General features: G+C 38.8%; 1 protein-coding gene across 5 annotated transcripts in view; it reads right to left on the reverse strand.

The window, feature by feature from the left end:
* Positions 1–19,988, reverse strand: part of SOX5 (SRY-box transcription factor 5) — a 285,498-nt gene that overhangs the window by 241,368 nt on the left and 24,142 nt on the right. For 3 of the 5 annotated variants that reach the window (XM_053942783.1, XM_053942782.1, XM_053942784.1), the window contains exon 2: positions 7,179–7,410. In XM_053942783.1, coding sequence (XP_053798758.1) covers positions 7,179–7,410 — 232 coding nt within the window. The remainder of the gene's footprint in view (positions 1–7,178; positions 7,411–19,988) is intronic. The other 2 variants (XM_053942786.1, XM_053942785.1) reach the window with 1 other exon arrangement.

The raw sequence follows: 19,988 nt of genomic DNA on the forward strand, positions 1-19,988 counted from the left end.
AAATGCCATTTTCATTCCCACTACAACCACCACTACTTTTGGTGAATCTGAAAAAGCATTAGCAGTGGGAAGAAAAATTAGAGAAAGCAAGCTGGCCTTGGCACAGCCTAATCCAACTGAATTTTGTACAACCTGAAAAATCACACATAAAGGGACACTGCAAAAACCATGAGCACGTCACTCGTCCATTGAAAGGACAGAAAATAAGGAAATACTTCAAATCCTAACTGCAGTGGGTAACTTCCATGGACAGAAACATCTGACAGTGAGAGAAGAGCCTCTAAAATATGACTGTGAGCACTGAGTGTAGCAGAAGGTTCTGGCACTGCTAAGAGCCAGAGTTTACAACCACAGGGATTCCTTGCAACCCTGAAATTCAAGAAACCATGACCAACACTTCACAATGCCTTTTAGGTTTGGTACATCTCTACTAAGTAGAGCTGCATGTCACAAACCATCCATCCCCTACTTTATTGACATTCTGTCCAAGCAAATAGCACAACACTCATTCCTACTGTGCAACGTCTTCATATAAGCTATTTACTAAAAGGCTTTAGAATGGATTAAATAATAAAAATGACTAAGCTAAATATGACTACAAGCAGAGGAAGAAAATGGGAAAAGCGGAAAAAGGTTTTCAGAGGACAACTGCAAGCAGACAGGAACTGATAGAGAAAAGGTGGCTCTTGTAAGGCTGGAAACAGAGAGAAATTCACACCTGCAGTGAAAAGAAAGGGAGAAAGCCACACCAGCTGCTCAGAAGAAGTTCCATGGGTATGAAAAGCGTGTGGAGCAAACACAAAGCACATGGGGAACTGTTCTGGAAATTCTAAAATGAATTAACTACTGAAGCAAAAATGAATGAAGGTGATGTACAAAAGCAGGAGTTTGTGCTACGTAGGGGGCAAAACATAATCAACTCGGTATTCCCATATGCCTTGCCTTGGGGAATATGCCAGATAAGAGTATGGAAGCCTGGTATGCTGCTCTCTATTCTGATAACAGTTACACTGAGCCTAAGGGCAAAAGCTTTTCAACATGCAGCAGCCTGGCCAAAGGACATACACTCATTGAAAGGAAAGGAAAGGAAAAGCACAAAAATTTAAAACTACATTTCTCTGGACTTCTGTTTTCAGAACCATTCAGAATTGGGTGTTTTAACTGGCAGCAGAGTTTGTGTCTCACTACAACACCAGAAAGACTCACTGTCACCAAAGAAAAGGTAGAATTTCAGAATAAATTTGAGCAGAGTGACACAGGGGATGGACCCAGACTGCAGAAACTACACAAATTCCACAGCTATTGTTTGACTTCCAATAGGATGGAGAAGATCCCACAGACCCTACCTGTGCTATGTCACACACAGGGAGTGACTGTTGGAAGCAAAAGATGTATCAAGAAGTCAGAACATTTAAATGTACTCTGGATTGCTGCTATAAAATGGTCTTGCAATCCTAGTGGGGCTTTCTCCATATCCTAGACCTCAGCAGTGCTCCTCAAATTGACAGTGCAAATTTGAAACAAAATTTTGAAGTTATCTCTGTTGCTTAGAAAGATGACCAAGTTTTTGCTTATACAGTTTTTTGATAGGGTATTTAATAGTTCTTTTCCTCATAAGAGAGACCATCTGGTTCAAATATTCCTACCAAATGTGGGCTTTATCCACAGTTCTACCTATCTCTTTTTTTTTTTCTGTAGTTTTTCAGCTACTCACTTGAATTAGATTTTACAGGTATTTATGCAGTAAGTTTAAATGAAGATATTTTCCAGTATGAAGTCAATGAATTGATGCCTAGGCACATAATCACTTGCAAACAATGGACACATACAGTTTCCAGCACTTCCATAAAACAAAGGTGTTTACTTTTCTGTTGATTATTTTCTGCTTAACTGAATTCAAATGAATCCATTAAAAACATGACTGCTTCACAGTAAGATGGTCTTCAGCAAAAACAAACAACTGCTGTTTCACTTCTCTTCATGGCCTTTAAAAACTACAGTCTTCTGCTCCCTGTATTCCATATATTATAAGTCTGGTCTTGATTTGTCAAGTTATTGGTTTAAATGTAGTTTTAACCCTCCTGGTTGGGGGATGGGAAAAAAAAAGTTCTCTTACTTTATTACTTATTTAATGTCTCTTTGGACCTTTCAAAGTCTGATCAAAACACCAATGGGTCATCTCAAACTTCAGCAGGTGTTTCTGCCCATTGATTTCTGCTGGGAATAATGTATCTACCCTGTTTTTCCATGGCTACAAGAATGTCAAAGTCACTACGTTAAGAGGGTGGTTCAATAAACAGAGGGAAACTTCCATAAAAGCACACTGCTCCTGGTTTGCACCACGGCTTTGATCCCTGACTCACCTGAAGAATGCAGACACCTTTTTGGTTTCTTCATGTGCCCTAGACAGGACCTGCACTTCCAAGCAGGTAATGTAAGCACGACTCCCATGGTCGGGACCAGCTGCGAGCTCTGGGAGAATATGGATCAGGACAAGGAGGACAAGCACATCAGCCTAACCTGAATGCAAGATGCTTGTCAGGCAGAGAGGAGAGTTATCAAAACTGTTTCTGGCTCCATTGCAGCTGATTCTCAATGACTGCAGAGAGCTTTCCAGGGTCTGGACTAAGCAATGCAGCAGCAATTTCTACAGCTCTTTGATGGGTCCTGACTGTTTCTTTTTCATTTGTTCCCCTTCCTAACAGCCCACATTGTGATTCCCTGAAATGGTGCACGTGTAAAGATCAAGCTCCGGTAAAAGGCTAAAATTGTATCTGCAGAAACTGCTTCCATGTGCAACTTTTGTGATGACATTTATAATGCAGTGTTTGCAACAGTGTAATTTCATCATCTTATAAATATCAATTTACCACGAAGAGAGGAAGGAAAGAACATCAGACAGAGGCAAACTTACCACTGTTTCCGGTTGATTTTAATTGAACTAGTCCTGTTCAGCTAGGCCTATCTCTTACAAAAACAACAGTTTATAGTTTAAACTGTGAAATTGTGTGCGCGCGTGTGTGTTGTAATTATGGTGCCTGCTAACAATTTCATACTGCCACACTGCACATATGGCTTTCAAGCTAGCTTTATCTGAATCTTTGTGAATCTATTCTCCATGCTATTAAACTGAGCACATTCCACATCGTTCAAAAGTAATTACACTTTTGTCTAGAGTGTAGGAGACTGCTCTCCCCAAACAATGAAATTCTCATTATGAGAGCTGGCACAGTAAAGGCACTGGTGTTCACAACACTGTGCATTGTATCATCACAATAACTTATCCTAAGCTTGATGCTCAAAGGTACACTGGAAATTAAAATTTCTCTAAAACCACTGTGAGGTTGTTTTTTTTTTTTTTTTTTTTTAATATGCATTCTTTAGCTCAGTATAATTAGAGTCCTATTTGACTTTTTAAAAAGCTATATGCATTCAGATTTCCATTCTCCTCAGAAGGTCTGAATAATAGCTGAGTGCTCCAGCCGCTTGTTGTTCTGATCCACCACCATTCATATGCTGACAACTCCAGGCCAACAGGTGAAGCACAGGCCAGGATAGATGTGATAAGAGAATCCAAATGAAGCATTAAATAACCTTTTATTTCGAGCAAGTGGCGGAAAAGCACAAAGCAATGTGCTGGTAAGCTCTTTGACCAGTAGTACTGCCATTCTCTAATATTATTCCCAAGTTACACAGGAGTAACTTCATTCACCACAGAAACACAACTTCTTTCAGCGTGAAGCAACAAAGTTACTGAACAGTGCACAGTAATATTTCCTATCCATTTAAAATGAATTTAAATCCCACTGAAATTGCAGGACAAATGTGGGCTACCAGCACAGCCACACTCATCAGTTTGGAACAACCAGGGAATGGCAAAATTATAGCTTTCCAGTTTGACCTTTTGTTCAGTACTTCTTTTATTTTTTCTTTTTTAATCCCATCCCGCATTTCACTGATATTCTATAGTTAAAAAGGATGGTCTGATTTAAACACACCATGCCTGTGGTACAATTTAATCAGTACTTTTAGCCTTGACATTTCTCATTTTCAGAATTTAGAACACAGACACCATTGGTGAGATCAGTGGTCTTGAGAGTTGCAAAAGCAGACAAATAGAACATAAAGGCAGGCAAATAGAAACAAGTAAAACAAACCTTTGTAACTTAGATGAGCTAACAACTATCTGTGCTATCCAAATACTGTAGCCTTAATAGGTTTCTTCAAAAGAGCTATTGACTGATACTGTAATCCTCAAGTGTTTCCTTGCAAAGCTCATGGCCTGCCACGAACATCCTAAGGGGACTCTCAGATATATTCCAGGTCAAATAATTTGTCTTTTATTTTCTCCTGAGCAGTTGCTTTAAGTCTGATAAATTATTGTTTCTTTTCTTATGAGGAGAAGAGTTTTCCTACTTAAAATAAGTATCTAGTTTTTTCTATCAAGAGAAAGACAGTTTGAGATAGAGCCACCCCTGCCTTGGTTGAGGATGGTAGAGATCTCCAGATGAGACCTGGCCTAATCCCCCTGCTCGAGCAGGGCCACTGAGAGCCAGCCAGGACCACATCCAGATGACTTCTGAGCATCTCTAAGGAGGGAGACTCCACAGCCTCCCTAGGCAACCTGTTCATATGCTCAGTCACCCTCACACAAACAAAGCATTTCCCGAAGTTCACGGGGTCCTCCATTTCAGTTTGTGCCCACTGCACTAACCTTTCTCTGGCTGAACTTGAATATCCTATTCATTTTGGTGGGAAGATGGGCTGTGCAGATTTTTGCCAATTTTGATTAGGTTTGAAGATGTCTTTATAGGAATTTTGCCCTCCACTTATAAAAATTTACCTAGAATTTTGAGCTGTCTCACTAAGTTATTAAAACTTGGTCAAGTGAAATGGGGTAAATTCTCAAAAGTGTAAGTTGGGAAGTGTGAAGCTCCTGGAGCTTTATCAACAAAATTCTATCAGGCTGCAGTCTGTGGTGTGGTGTGCACACCTGCACACACCTGGATCTGCTTCCCAGAGATGACAAAACTACAGAATGTCAATTGAAACAGTACAAAAATCTCCTCTGCAATGTTAGAAAGTGATTGCCCTTTGGGAATGATTTTTTTTCACTGCTAAGCACACAAACTGAAGTAATCTAAATGTTATCCAGTGATTTCCTTCTGATAACTACATACCACAACAGCAGAGGGAATGATTATGCCTATTTTACTCATTTAGACCTTCCTTCTGGAGACACATAGGCTACATCCTTTCTGAACTACCTGAGTGATGATTTTTACAATACAGTGCTCACTAAAAGAGAGATACTACTAAAATGTTACATTCATACAGAGTGGCAATATTCTTAAACATGTACGAAGACAAAACTAGACCCTCACAACCCCCTAAACACTGCCTCAGGTAAGCCTGCAGTGTGTCACTGCAGCAAAACTATCTAAAACACCCCATGATTCAGTATCTTGTACTGTAAAAAGACAGAAAACGCTGTTTTGACATCACATTAAATGGAGCCTTCAGAGCAGGAAGTTACACTAGATGATCAGCTAAACCTCTTTTTTTAAAAACTATAAATGAACAAAGAAGCAGAGAAGTTAGTTAAAATCAGTTAAAGAGCAGTTGAATGTTCCAGTGAGGTGTAGCTGAAATATTCCTGCTGGGCTCCTTAGAAAGCAGTATGTTTTTATTTCATTAGTGTCCAATTCTACACTACTGGTGCCATCGTAAGTTTATCTATTGACTTAAATGCTGTCAGAAACAATTTTTTATCTTCAAAACACTCTCTTAAAATAGGCCACAATATAGCAAAGCCCATACATTAGTTACATACCCTAACATCCCACTGGCTGAAACTGTTACATTAATGAATTTCATCTCCATAAAACATAAGATAAAGGATGAGAAATAAACAAGCTCAAAAAAGATAATGACATTGTCTGCCATGAGTAATTTCTCCAGTGATGTTCTTTCTTCATGTAAAGTTGCAATAACACAAACTAAAATTATGTATTCCAAACCACTGTCTGAGCTTAAGCATTAGCCCAAAAAAGGAAGGAAAATGGATCAGGATCAATGAGTTATTCTGACTAGGAGAGCAGCTTCAGTGAATATCCAGTGACTTGGTCCTATGAGAAATAATAATCCCTAAGGCTTTTTACTTAGGGCTTGTTACATATGCATAATGAGCTGTAAGGGCTTAAATACCACTGTGGAGCTCTTGCAGGCTTTTATGAGAATACACTATCACCTATTTTGCAATGCCTTTTTAAAAGCCTTCAAATATGCAGGTCCACTTATTATCTTCCCTTCTAGAGAAATTACCAGTGCCCTAGTCAGAGTGGGGGCCTAACAGAAAAGTTACAGCTAGTCTGTAAATAGGCAAGGGCCGTGCAAGCATGTTCAAAACAGAGCTTTGTCCAAGTGCCTCAGTCCTGGGGCTCCTTCCCCTGCACCCTTCAGCCTTTCTGAAAATGTACCAGTACTCCATGGGAAGGGCCCAAACTCGTAACAGTGACACTACAGTACTAGCAAGAACATTGTTTTGTGTTCTTTAAGATACAGCCAGTTCTGGGCTTCCCCTGGCCTGCTGCATGCCATGAATTAAGTGCTCAGCGTCAGCTGTAGAGTGGAAATTCACAAGCCAAAAAGCAGTACAATGATTTAATTTCATAAGCACGGTAAATTTTACTGTGGGTATCTGTGACGTGAATTACACATCAGATGTAAGTTTTAAAGTCATCAAAATTCAGTTTCGTTTTTTTTTTTTTTTTTTTTTTTCCCCCTTTATACAGTCTTTCATGCTTTACTGTTGCACAAACTTGGCATCAGGGTGATGTTTCAGACTCCATGCCAAACGTGACTCTCACTTCGAGTGTTCCAAACCCGTTTGCTGAACACATACATTTCCAACTCACTTCAGTGCAGCTAACCAATTTTTAGCACCCTAAATGCCACCAGGCAAAGGTGAGGAGAAGTCTGCACGGAGAGTGATTTAGCATTTGTGGTGGAGGGCAGAGGCAGCCCAGCCAGGTCAGAGCTGACACACGACTGTGGCGTGTTCTGTACGTGTGGCTGTGCATTGTACACTCCATAAAGTACAGATCTGGATGCCAAACCACTGCAGAGGCAGAACTCAGAGAATGGATGTAAGCACAATAGAGCATAAGTAAACCTACCATTGTGTTGTGCTGGGAAGTGGGAGTCCTATGGCCACAGTTCTCTTGCGTCAGCAGAGAAACTGGCTGAAATTCCTCAGAGTGAGGCTTGTTGGGAAAACTCACATGCAAGGGAAGGTGAAAGGCTGGGAGCCCGTCACTCTCCTCTTCTCCCACTTTCTGTCTGCTTGTCACCATGGCTACCTCTCCATCTGCTTCCCCATACGGAGAGGCTGGTCGCTTGGAAGACATCCTGGAAGGAACAAAAGAGGAGAAAATAATGAAACCTCCAAATAAATCCTTAATGCCGTCATTGTGTGGTTAGGGGCCATTGTAACAGAAATGCCTTTTTTGTGCTGGCAGAGAGCAGGAAACCATCCAAATACCACTGCAAAGCACACACAATTGGGAACAATGGCCAAGCAGGTAGCAACAGAACAGTGCCTTGTTTGTTGTGAGAATAATACACTAATATAGCACTCTCTTGTATTCTGGCTTCTTAAACATGAAAATTCACCTAAGGCACATAATGAAATGCAATTCCTTTTAAAAAATACCCATCTAGTTTTGCATTTGCAAGGGACTCTATGAAGATAGACTGTCTCCCGGTACAAGCTATTGTCAACTTAGCTTTTAAGGAATAATCATCTGCATCTCATTATCGACCACAACTGATAAAAAAAAAAAAAAAAAAAGAAGTAAAATAAAATACAATACAATAAAAGAACTTGCTAGCAAGCCAAAACGTCTGTGTTTACAAAATTTCACCCATGTGAGCAACTGAGTGTTACAGTCATGTTGCAAGGATATTTCCAGGTTTGCAGATCTGGTATAGTTAAGCAATTAAAGATTTGGACATTAATAACCTAAGCTTTTTGACAACATAAAGTCAGGGGCTTTGAACAAAGATCAGGATTGAATGCAGATCTACTACCAAATCTTCCCAGCTATATACCAAATTATTCCTATCTCTAGCTAGATCAGAAAAAAAAAAAAAAACAAACCATGAAAATGTAATTTGTATCTGTAACTACACAAAAAAAGGATACACAAGGAAGATACCTAAAGCACACATTGTAAAAACCACACAGAAATATTGACTTGAAATTCAGGCCTACATTGTGAAGTTTTTGATAATGTCTGATAGGACATGTTTATCGTCAACTTTTAGAAACACTGAAAGTAACCTAAATCATGGGCAGATTAAAGTATCGTTCAAGACAAGCACTACTGGAAATCTTACAGAACCCAGAACACTTCCAGCTTGGTCTCCAAAATAGAGAGGGGTACAGTGAAGTCTTAAAATGCAGACAAATTCTGGGATTAATTACAGCAACCTTGTCCATGGAAATCAGGGTACATCCATGGATGGCCCCCGTGCTAACCAGGGGAATCTGCAAGGAGCAGAATGAGAAGAAACCCTCCAGGCACAGCCAAAAGAAGAAATGAAAAATGGGGAAATGTTTCACAGGAAAAACAAATAAATAAAGTTATCAACAAAGAAACTGAAGACTATTTGTATGCAAAAGTTAAAAGAAGGGGCTGAAGTAATATTACTCCTCCTCAAAAATCTTGTATTTATAATGAGAATTACCCCATTTTTTATTTCCCACTCCACAGTTAAAGGACTGCATTTCAGAGGCCCAGCAGCCTCTTGAACCATGTGTGGGGCTGCTGTGAGGTGGAGCATGTCCATACGATTTGGCATATTGAGCATGGAATGGTTCTTAGCAGCAGTCAACTGGGTCTGAAAACAAACAGTGACTTTAAACAGCCCTTTGTTAAGCCTTATTTTGCTTCTAATGATCTCATTTTGAGCCTTGCCTCCTGAGCCAAGTTAGATTATATTAAAAAAGAAAAAAAAAAGGAAAAAAACAGAAAAACCAACAACAAAAACCCAGACAAAAAAATCCCTACCAGAACCTATATGCAGCTGCACATTGCCTGTTCTGACCACCTATTAGAGAACCAATCTGTATTTTCTATTAATGCTTGACTTAGACCAACAGACTAACACTTCATACATCCTACCTGAATTCTGTCTTCCAGGCTTTCCCACCTACATGTCTGCAGCAAAGCATATGTACAAAGACAGAGATCACCAGATAGACTCTTACTGGCAGTTTTCTACTAGCCCACTGAATTCAGCATTTTACAGCTATGTTTGATGTGACAGATCTCAAACCCTTCTGCAGAAACCACACAACTCCCTTCTAAAGTTAATGTGAATTATTCATATTTTGCATTGTACTGCACTAAGATCGACACTTGCTATTGAATTTAAGTTTTTTGGTTACTCATTTTAACACTACTTTAATAGAAGCCTGAGCATTTACAAAATCTCTCTGAAAATCAGCACTAAGCAGTTGTCTCAATTTTGGCAAACAAAAAGGGACGGACACAAGATCATTACTCAATTTTCCACAGTAGTTTTCTATACTTTAGAACATTTATATTTGATAAAATGACTGAAAATATTGTAAGCCATGCACAAAAGTCTCCACTGCAATTCACTCTGACAATAAATTACAGAGAGAGAGGATGCCTTGCTTTGTATTGATGATTTGGATTATATATTATACACTCAGACTGTGTCAAGAACTCCTACTGCTGTTAACCTAGAATAACACAGATTCTGTCACATTGCTTCACAAGGGAAGTTTGAACATCATGCTGAAATAAAGCTCTTCTGTTAACTTTATATGCGAATATAGAGTTTCAGATCATCATCTTCTGCTTGTCACTGTTCCCAACAGGGATGAAATAATTTTCTGCAGGGAATTTATATAAACAGACAAGGAGGATAATAGAGGTGTCCACCTCCATGCACTTGCAATAACAGAGATTATTTTGCTTTTGATCTAAAATGAAAACCTACAAGCTGGATTGTAGACCAAACTAAAGTGAAAGCAAAAGGAGTAGAAGAAACTTTACCTTTTGTTTCTAAAACATCCAGTTAAAATTACAAGCCACATGCCCATCACCATCCTAGAAGACTAACAAATTACTAAAATGGCTAAGGCAGAAAAGTTGAGGCTTTAATCTGTGTTAGTCTTCCAAGGACACCCAAAGAAATGGATACACAAACCTGGACAGCTCAGACATCAAATGCAATTTGTTTTCAGGCAGCTCTGTCCGTAGCCAGCCTGAGTCAGGCAAAAATCAGTTTCACAGAAATTTCTTACTCCTTATGAGCATCTAGGAAAATTCCACAAGAAAATGGAATATTTAAATAAATTAATTGAGACACATCTACTTTTGGAAATGTCTTCCTAAAGGAGAGTAACTATCCAAGTCTGTAGTAGCAAAGGATCAAATCCCTGAGAGGTTCCCAAGTAGAAAACATGAAACAAGAAAAAGTAATCTACAAATGTCTTTTATTATTTCTACAGCTTGATTGGTACATTTCCCAAAATTGACATGCCCCCACACCATGCATCCTCTAATCCTCTTCTTTTCATAAATCTTGTTTATCCTACTGAGCTAATACCAGGTCTTAACAGATTCCATATCTAAGATGCAAAGCAGAGTTCCCATCACAAGGCAAGGGAAGTTCCCATCACAAGGGAAGGGAAACAACTAAATTCTGAGTAGCAACATTATCTGAAACTGAGCTCTTTTAAACAGATCTAGACCTAATGAAGTACTGGAATTATCCCATCCTAACAAAGGACTGCAAACATCCTGGATCTACCCTCAGTGATAAAACACAACAGCTCACAGCTCACGTGACTTCAAGGTCTTTTCCTCAAATTTAAACTCTGAACCGTTTTCAATCACATCACTCTGAAAGAGGATTTACAATGGAACAGGAAGCATCAATTTATGGATAGGATTAAAAAAAACCCAAAACCCTAAGATGTAACTCAGAAAAGTAGCAGTACAGTGCACCAGATTCCAAAGGTAGTGTCACGGCAGATGAAATCTGTTGCAACTTAACTGTTTAAAGAACAACTGCATTTTGAAATGTCATTAATCATTTCTACTGAATAAAAACAGATAGGTAGTAATCTTTTAGAGAACCTAAATCTGCAAGGTTCTGATGCACCAGACAAAGGCTGTACCAAGCCATTCCACAGACACACTAGAATGAGGAAATGCATCTCCATATTTTATTTTATCAGTGGTTTGGATAGAACTGAAGATTTAGTTCTGGTGATGAATTCAAATTTGATACTGTTCCCTGTGAAGAGACCTGTTTTCAGAGAGGCTTCTTAATATGCAGAAACTGCAGTTAAAAACACCCAAACATGCTTTTTTTGTTAAATTTTCATTAAATAAATGCTTTTCCTTGTAGCAAGAATGTTTTTTCAGGGAAGTAAAAACTTCATTGTTCTAACTCACTCTTATCCAACAAATATTTTATGTGATTCATATTACAACAGCTTCTCCAAATATTTCTTTATGTCCTTTAATTTGTAACAGACTCTTGGTAGGCTTAAATTGATAACCTGTGTCTATTGATCTCAGAGTTTTTGCACTGACTACAGCATGGCTGGATTTTCCCACTGGAGCAAATAAGAGCTACACTACATCCACATGAATTGTTTCCTACACTTATTGGTTCCATCCAAATAATTTCAGGCTGCTAAATATGACTATTTTTCTTGTTTGCTTTTTCCCTTGAATTCAGTGTCTCACAAAAGTGATCCTTCCATAGCTATATTTTTTTTATTATTACTATTTTTAACAGAACCTCACTTAAGCGTCCCCCCACTACATCTCCATTTGTTCATTGGTTTCGGTTCATTTCATCCATGATTGTACTCCCAAAATAAATCTGAAGTGGTATTCAGTACTCAAGGAGATAGTGCCCTCTAGCACACAACCTGCATCCTTTCCAATTCGATTGTTCGTGCCATAAAATTTAATAAATTTCATGTCATAAAATTCTAATCTTGTTACATTAAGCAAAATACCTCAGAAACATTTCAGATACCTACAAAAGCTTTTGGAGAAGGGGTTTATCCATGTCTTCCAAAGTGTCAAACACAGATGTGTCAGGAGAAAAAGATATGAGGCCATAAATCTTAACATGTTGGGAGTTAATTAAGGGATTCATCAATCATTACACAGCTCACCCCATACATACAAAGGCAAAATCCCGTCACAGCAATCACACAACCCACAGCAATCTACAGGTTAAAAACTCCCCAAGTCCCTCTGTTCTGACTATTTATAAATGACTTTCTATAATCTAGTATTAAGACCTGTAATTATAAAACAGCATTAAAACAGGCCTGCAAAGTTATGGATAATTATAGCTGGTACACTTTTTAAAGAAATAAAAAGCTTTTCCATTCAAACACAGGCTTTGCCTCTCTGACAGCTCCAAGTCCACAGGATGCAGAAAGATGATTTAAATTGTATGTCAAAGCTCTGACTGTGCAAGACTTTCCTTTTCCCCCCCTTATCAAGAGAGGCATTGTTGTTTTCTCACCATAACCAGGCGTGACAGCGCCTGACTGGAGTCGCTCAGCCAGTTTCTGAATGGGCATGAAAATATTCACCTCTTGAGCTCCTCTGGCAGCCATAAACCCAGGCTTTCTCTTGGGCAGAGTTTAGATCCCTCAGCCCTGTGTGTCAGGGATGGGAGCAGAGGAGCAGATCAGCAGCAGCCTGGAGCACCAGCCCAGTACCAGCAGCACCAGGAAATTGCTCCTGAACACGGCCTGAGTCCAAATCAAATACTGAGTGCTAAAGCAGTCCAAAAACTTCAATGGGATTCAATCTGACTCTCTGCAGGAATATTTACCTCTAATTACAGTACTTGTTGGAAAGCTGCAGACTGTCTTTCCACAGGAAATAATTATGATTACAGACAGCAGCACTGCCACATATATCTAACGTATAAGCGTACACACACACACACACAAATATGTATAGATGCATAAACACAAGCTCATTCAAAATGTCAGCAATGCATCTGCCTTGTCCCTGACCACATTTAATGTGGATAAAACAGTTCTTCTTCCCAGGTTTACTGAAACAATGATCTCTCCTTACACACAGCCCTGGCAAGAGGTGCCAGTTAACACTAACAACGGTTTCCATTCTGCTTTGGCCCCAAAGTAATTCATTATTTATGTACACTGAATAACTAGTACCTTAAAAAAAACCAACTCTATTCATTTTGACAAGATTACTTGTGTAATAAGGTATTACTCAACATGAGTAAGGGTGGCAGACTCCCACACACTGTCCCACTGGGAACTGCAAGCCTGACTTGTTTCTACACATACCACTAAAAACAGACTTCATTTGGCAATATCTTTTGAGTCATTTACAGCCTGGTTTGGAATTCTTCACTGAAGTAATTCTACAATTAAAACAAAAAAAAAAAAAAAAAAAAAAAAACCAACAAAAAAAAAAAAAAAAGAAAAATAAAAAGGAAAAAGAAGCAAAAGTCTATAATCTGCTAATCAGTAAAAATTGTGCATGAAACGTGCTTTCATCTGTCACTCACACTGAGGTGGAATAATCTGTTAATTATTACTTTCTAAGATCATATCAATCAGTTATCTTTTAAAGTACACCTATGCTACGAATAACTTGTGCTATTCAAAGGTGGTTCTGGTGAACAAGTCAACTTTGTTAACACAAACCAAGATCACTACAGCATAATCTGAGTAACATTTCTGTGCAGCTGTCTATTATTAGAGCTGCCACAAGTAATCCTATGCTTAGGGGCACCCCATAATTTCCATTTTACCCGGCCCACCTTCTCCCTTTGGCTTTCCAGAGTTCCTCTCTGTATGGGGTAGCTTGAACAATTTTGGACAGTCCCCCAGTTTAGAGGATTCCAAATATAAAATGGGAATGGAATATTTTATTCCCAATTCATTTTAAAGTACAGTGTAGTATCAGCAGCCCGGCTCATAAATCTGATATTCCACCTGCTGTGGAAACTGTTTTTTGAGGAAAGCTACTGCTCCAAGTTCCAATGGTAAATAAATTGTTTCAATTTGACAAGATTCGAAACTCTCAAATAATAAAGTTGTTATAAGTGTCCTTCAAGAAAATGTTAACAAAACCCTTTTGTATTAGAAAATTGAAAAAAAAAAAAAAAAAAACAAAACCAAAAACCACTTTCTAAAAATTCTATGCCATCAACTGAAATTTTATCATCTCCATTTTTTTGCACTTGCAAGGAATTTATGCACAAAAAAACTACTGTAAAATCAAGTCTAGTAAAAATCCATTGTCAAAAAAAGTTCATGTTGAACATTCTCATCATTTGCTACACTAAATTTCCCAGGACACACATTCAAAATCAGCTTCAGCAGGAGAACCTGTGTTCTCATGATTTTTGTTTGGTACCTGTCAACTTCATCACTCCTTTGTTTTTCTGATCTGAACTGATCTGTAGATCAGTTAAAAGAGCCAAAAATCCAGTGAGACGTTTATGAACCAGGAACTACAGGATGAGATTTTAGTTTCTGAAAAGTGTGTTTCTAAGAGCTCAAACTTCAAAACCTGTGAGTTTTGAGCACTTCTCAAAAGCAGGAGAGGCACGTAGTGATGGCACAGTTACGGCACCGAACACACAACGGCGGTGCTGCCGTGTCAGGGACGATAAGCATCTATCAGCACAAACTCTGAAACAGCAGGATGCAGTCATTGTTGATGTTTCAAGTAAACTGAGCCTGATCACTGGCTTCTTTCATGCAAAAGACTCTGCTTGGATGATTTTGAATTAAATCCACAAGCTCATTTATTTTCCAGTGCATCCTCAAATTAACTCTGGCTTCCTTTCCTTCCAGCCCCCAACCTTTCGGAAATGTACCTCCCCTGACTCTTCAGCTCCTCATACATCTTGCTTTTTTAATATTTATTTATTTATTATACATTTTATTATTATGCAAAATTTGTCATCATGCCACCACAAAAATAGCAGAGTTTTGCTTTTATTTTCATGTAAAGTTTTAGGAACTGCTCGCTGCTGAAAGCACTATCTCAATCACTGTGACATCAGGTAATCACCACTCTTCTGCTTGCTGAACTACAAAGAGGATCTAGTCAAATAATTAGAGATTTCAAGCCTTGAGATTTCACTGTACAAACTAATACCTGAAAATGACAGGGAAGTCGTCAGTCCTGCTGCAGACACTGAGTGGGAGAGCTGTGCTGCACAAAGCATCCACACATCACACACAGACGTGCACACCTAATTTCCACTGAGACAAATGAAGGCAAGGACTTGAAACAGCTTGAAAATTATGGCAGTTGTGACCAACTTATTACAAGGAAATCTGAGGAAGCATGGACTCATTTTGAAAAGTTAGTAAATACTAAAACTTCTTCATTCTTTGTCATTCGCAGTATTTGTCTAATCAAGCCAACAAAAATTTTTCTTCAAGCATTGTTAAATGATTCATTACTTTCAGCAGAATCAACATTAATAATAAGAATTTCAAAAGACACCCAGATTTCAGTGTGAGCAGCCATTATTTTGACTGAGATCTTGGTAGAATATGACATAGCTTTTCCCACTCTTCCACCATGTCACTGTCTGATGTGAGTGCCAAAGAGACAGCCATTGAGCTTCAACCCCCCTCTCCTTTCATCTTTATCTAAATTTTAAACTCAAAAAATGGTATTTTAACTATTTTCTAAGCAACACTTCCTCTGCAGAGTTTGTCTGTAATCACAAACAAACCAGAAATACAGAAATTTTTAGAAGTTTATTTTTTTTCCCCCACTTCACTCTCAGTTTCCCTACTGTTAAGTTCAGAATAATAACTTTATATTGCATGTGTTTCCTTCCTGTAAATCTACAATATGCACTTATGAAATGATTTTCAAGGTACTCACTGGTGTTTACACATCTGAATTTGCACTATCATTCTACCTTATCATGTAGCTCCTACTCCAACAATCACTTGCATCCACATTTGCACCGTGTCAGCACTTTGCAAAAAAAAAAAAAAAAAAAAGCAAAAACCCACAAGCACACATGAACACATCCATCCACAGGTGGCCTGTATGTTTCCTGGCAAAACTGATCATGCCAGTAAAGTAGATAACCACTGACAACACAAACTTGCATCACAGAAATATTGGGCCTTTAATTAAGTTTAGTGGAAGCAGAACTGAGGCCTCAGTGTACCTTCAAGAGCTACACACACAGTGAAACAGGTTTTGCATCTGTGTGTGTGGTGAGGGGGGATATGAAAAAAAAAACAAACAAACAAAAAAACCTTAAGCACAGCAATGTCTCTAATGGATGTAAACCTTTTCTTTCCAACAGGTTAATTCCAGCTGCCCAGAATTTTTATTTTTCTTTTTTGTTCACATCCATGTGCACGCTCCGCCCTTCTTGGAGGGTTTGTTCGTGACAGGTGCATTCTTGGCCCAGGAACAAATAATCCTGGAGACCCCAAGAAAGAAAAATCAAACTGAACTTGAGGATAAAATCACAGGGAAAAAATACATCATTGCCTTTCCATTATGCTAAAAAAACACCACAAAAAAAATTTTGAACATTTATAACGTACAAGCAATTTGAGGTAGGATTTTCAAAGCTGAAAAGAGATTGTTCCAAAGCCCAGATGTTGCCTTTCAGAAACTAGTGAAAATTGCTGCCTCAGAAAATTACTCTGAAATACCAATAGAGTAAAACAAAAATTGTTTAAATAAAAATAATTCTACTCAGACGTTCTGCTATTCCAAGAGAGAAAATGAACTTTTTTCAAGTGTTCAGGCGGTTTTGCATTCCTATCTCCTACCTCAGATGATCCATAGCCATGGATCATCTCTGGCCCAACAAATGAGGGATAGAACAGGAAAAATTTATGGTATGATGTGAGGGCTCCTGCCTCACTAACTGTGCACACTGTACTGTGAAGTCTGCTTCAGTTACCTCATGGCTGTTGTACTCTTTTCCCAGTTTTTATTCAGAAAAATGTAAGAATTAAAGATCTACATTAAAAGCATGGGAGGTGCAATCACACATCTGTTCACTCGCAGCAATGCTGCACAAGCCCCTTTCACAGCTGTAATTTTCTGATTTCTGAGCATCCATGTTCCATTTCCAGCACTACTGGACACTTTCCAGAACCTGCTTGTACATGCTAACACACTTCCTCATGTAGGTAAATGGATTGACTTTAGCTTCCTGAAAGCTGATTTTTTTGCTCTGTTTGATTCTAAGATATACCTGTAAACTTGCAAGAGAAAAGAACAATCACAACCAGCTGATAATTACCCAGCTTAACAAACTAACTCTAGACACTGCTGGAGCTGCTAGGTAAGGAAAACACAGCTCTGAGTCATGTAACACACGTTTATCCTTGCACAAACAAATGCACATTGGCAGGCAAGGTAAAAACAAATCAAAAATAAGAAAATGGTAGTCCATTCTAAACAGACAACCTTAAGAATCATAAGGGGCCTCCAATATTCCTTCAGAAAGGCTGCAGTGGTAGGCACAGCAGCACCACTGCAAGAAGTGGTCTACTTAAAAAAGCTCTGGAAGTTGTGGAGTGGGGTGGAGAGGAGAAAAAGCCTGAAAGGAACATCCTTCCCTCCAAGGAAACTCAGAGGATGCCGTTCCCCTTCAGAGGTTTTCTCTCAAATTTGCCCTAAACCAGGACAGCTGGCTAACATGCTGACCACTGACTGAGCTCGCAAGGATAAAAAAGCCTTGATGGAGAGGAGTAATCATCCATTGTGTTTGTTTATTTTACCTCCTCCACCACATACTGGAACCTTTTTTGTTTTTTCCATTACCAAAACCATCCCCCACTGAGATGCCTTTGTGATCTAAAAGGGGCAGAGCCCCTCTTTCTTAACACTGGCAAATTTATGTAGGAAGATTCATTCAAACACATCTTCAAATAAACATTTGACTCTTCCCCTCCATCACACTCTCCACACACTGCCTTCAAAGAGACTTAAAAATCACCATTAAAATGCTCTTGCCTACAACTGCTTTTACTGAGATGTATTAGAACAATTTAGCAGTCTAAGGCACATGTTGCCACAGAAGTCCAACTTGAGATGACAGCAAGAGTCTCCTGAAAAGAATAAACACACATTACAGTAAAGTAAACCTGGCTGTTACTGCCATAACAAGGGGTATAATAGCTTTCTTGGAAAGACTTCTTCTATCAAAAACCCTGTCCCTGCTGGGGATACACTTAATTATAGTATAAGTGAATCTGAATCCAGATGTTCAGATCTAAAACATATGTCAGAAGTCTGATCAGGAAAATGACCACTGCATGGAAAGGAGGCATTCCAAAGGCACCACTGGCCCTCAAGAGAAGAAGGATTCTGAATTCCTTTGGGCAGAAGAGCTGTAGGTGCTGAGCATCTCAGAAAAATAATTTATTTCTTAAACAAAAATGAACAACAAACTTCTTTACTTCCCACTTTTTTTTTTCCCCTTCTACACTCCCCACACATATATCAATTTTAGTTTTTCCTACACGAGCTATGTGGATTTGGCACTGAGAACTCAGGTATGTAAAAATGCAGACCGTGGGCAACAGAAAGCCTTTTGGTCTATCTGAAGGCAACACTAGAAAGAAAACTTATTCTCTGGAAGATGCCTATAGTCACTCCATGGCATAACTGCTGCAGCCAAAGCAATTGACCAGGAATAACTGCAGTCACAATAAACTAGGGCATGGAGGAAAATCATGGATTCATTAGCACCATATATTAACAAACACCTCGGTGTCACAGGCTCGTGGTATGTTATGTTTTCAAGGTGAACAGCCACAACTGGCTACAAAACACAACAGAAAAGGTCCACTATCCTGTTTTTTATTTGAAAAAGGCAGTAAATAGTTTTGATTTGGGTAAGTGGTCACTTGGCAAGTTCTAGAGCTGCTGAATGAAACCTAGGAGAAAGGACTGACTGCAATACATCAGAGAAATTTATTGCTGAAGCATAGCAATGGCCTTTGGCATTGATGACTGCCAAAGAAGCACAAACACTGAAACTCTTACCAGATTGATTACTCCTGAATGCCTTCTCTGCCTCAGGATGGACCATGAAACCAGGACTCAACATTAAGAATTCAGAAGATAGCAATGTCCCGTGTGATTCCACATAATTTATTGAACCTTTCTGGCTCCCAGCTTTTCTATTTTTGCATAAGAGATAAGAATGTTTAACTGCCTTTATAAAATACCCTGCAAGCTTGGATTTTCCCTTTCAAAAAGGAAATATTCTATTGCTGCTTGCATTATTTACTTGTATTATTGATTCACCTAGTGGGTTTGTGTGCACTGACACTTCAGTGATGACAAAAATTAAGTTCTCTCATCAGCTACTGCATTTTGAAACTGTAAAACTAAGTTTCACAGAATCACAGAATATTCTGAGTGGGAAGGGACCCACAAGGTTCATTGAGTCCTACCCTCAAGGAAGTTCCTACATGGAGTCCTGCCAATAGGCTGTAATAATGGGTTTTTTTAACCTAATGACTATATTTACATTAAAATCTAGTCAACCCTCTTTTCTGGGCAGTGATAATTGAAACAAAACAACCCAACAAAAAACCAAACAAGAACTCCAAACAAACAAAAAATCACCCCCCAAAAAACCCCAACCAACCAACAAAAAAAAAAAAAAAAAAAAAACCCACCAAAAATACAACCAAACCCCCCCCAAAAAAATAAGGAACCAAAACAAACCAAAACCCCAAACCCCCTCAAACAAACAAAACCCCAGAACCCAGCATTTAACAGGAGAATGTCACTGCATCCCTTTCACTCGTGTCCCATTTCACTGGCTGTCATTTTCAGCAGTCTGTAAACCCCTCCCTTGTAAAAGAGCTCATCAGATGTGCAAAGATTTTTACTTTTCTCCTCTCTTTT

Source organism: Vidua chalybeata, chromosome 5 (assembly GCF_026979565.1).
Source record: "Vidua chalybeata isolate OUT-0048 chromosome 5, bVidCha1 merged haplotype, whole genome shotgun sequence".
Taxonomy (NCBI): Eukaryota; Metazoa; Chordata; class Aves; order Passeriformes; family Viduidae; genus Vidua; species Vidua chalybeata.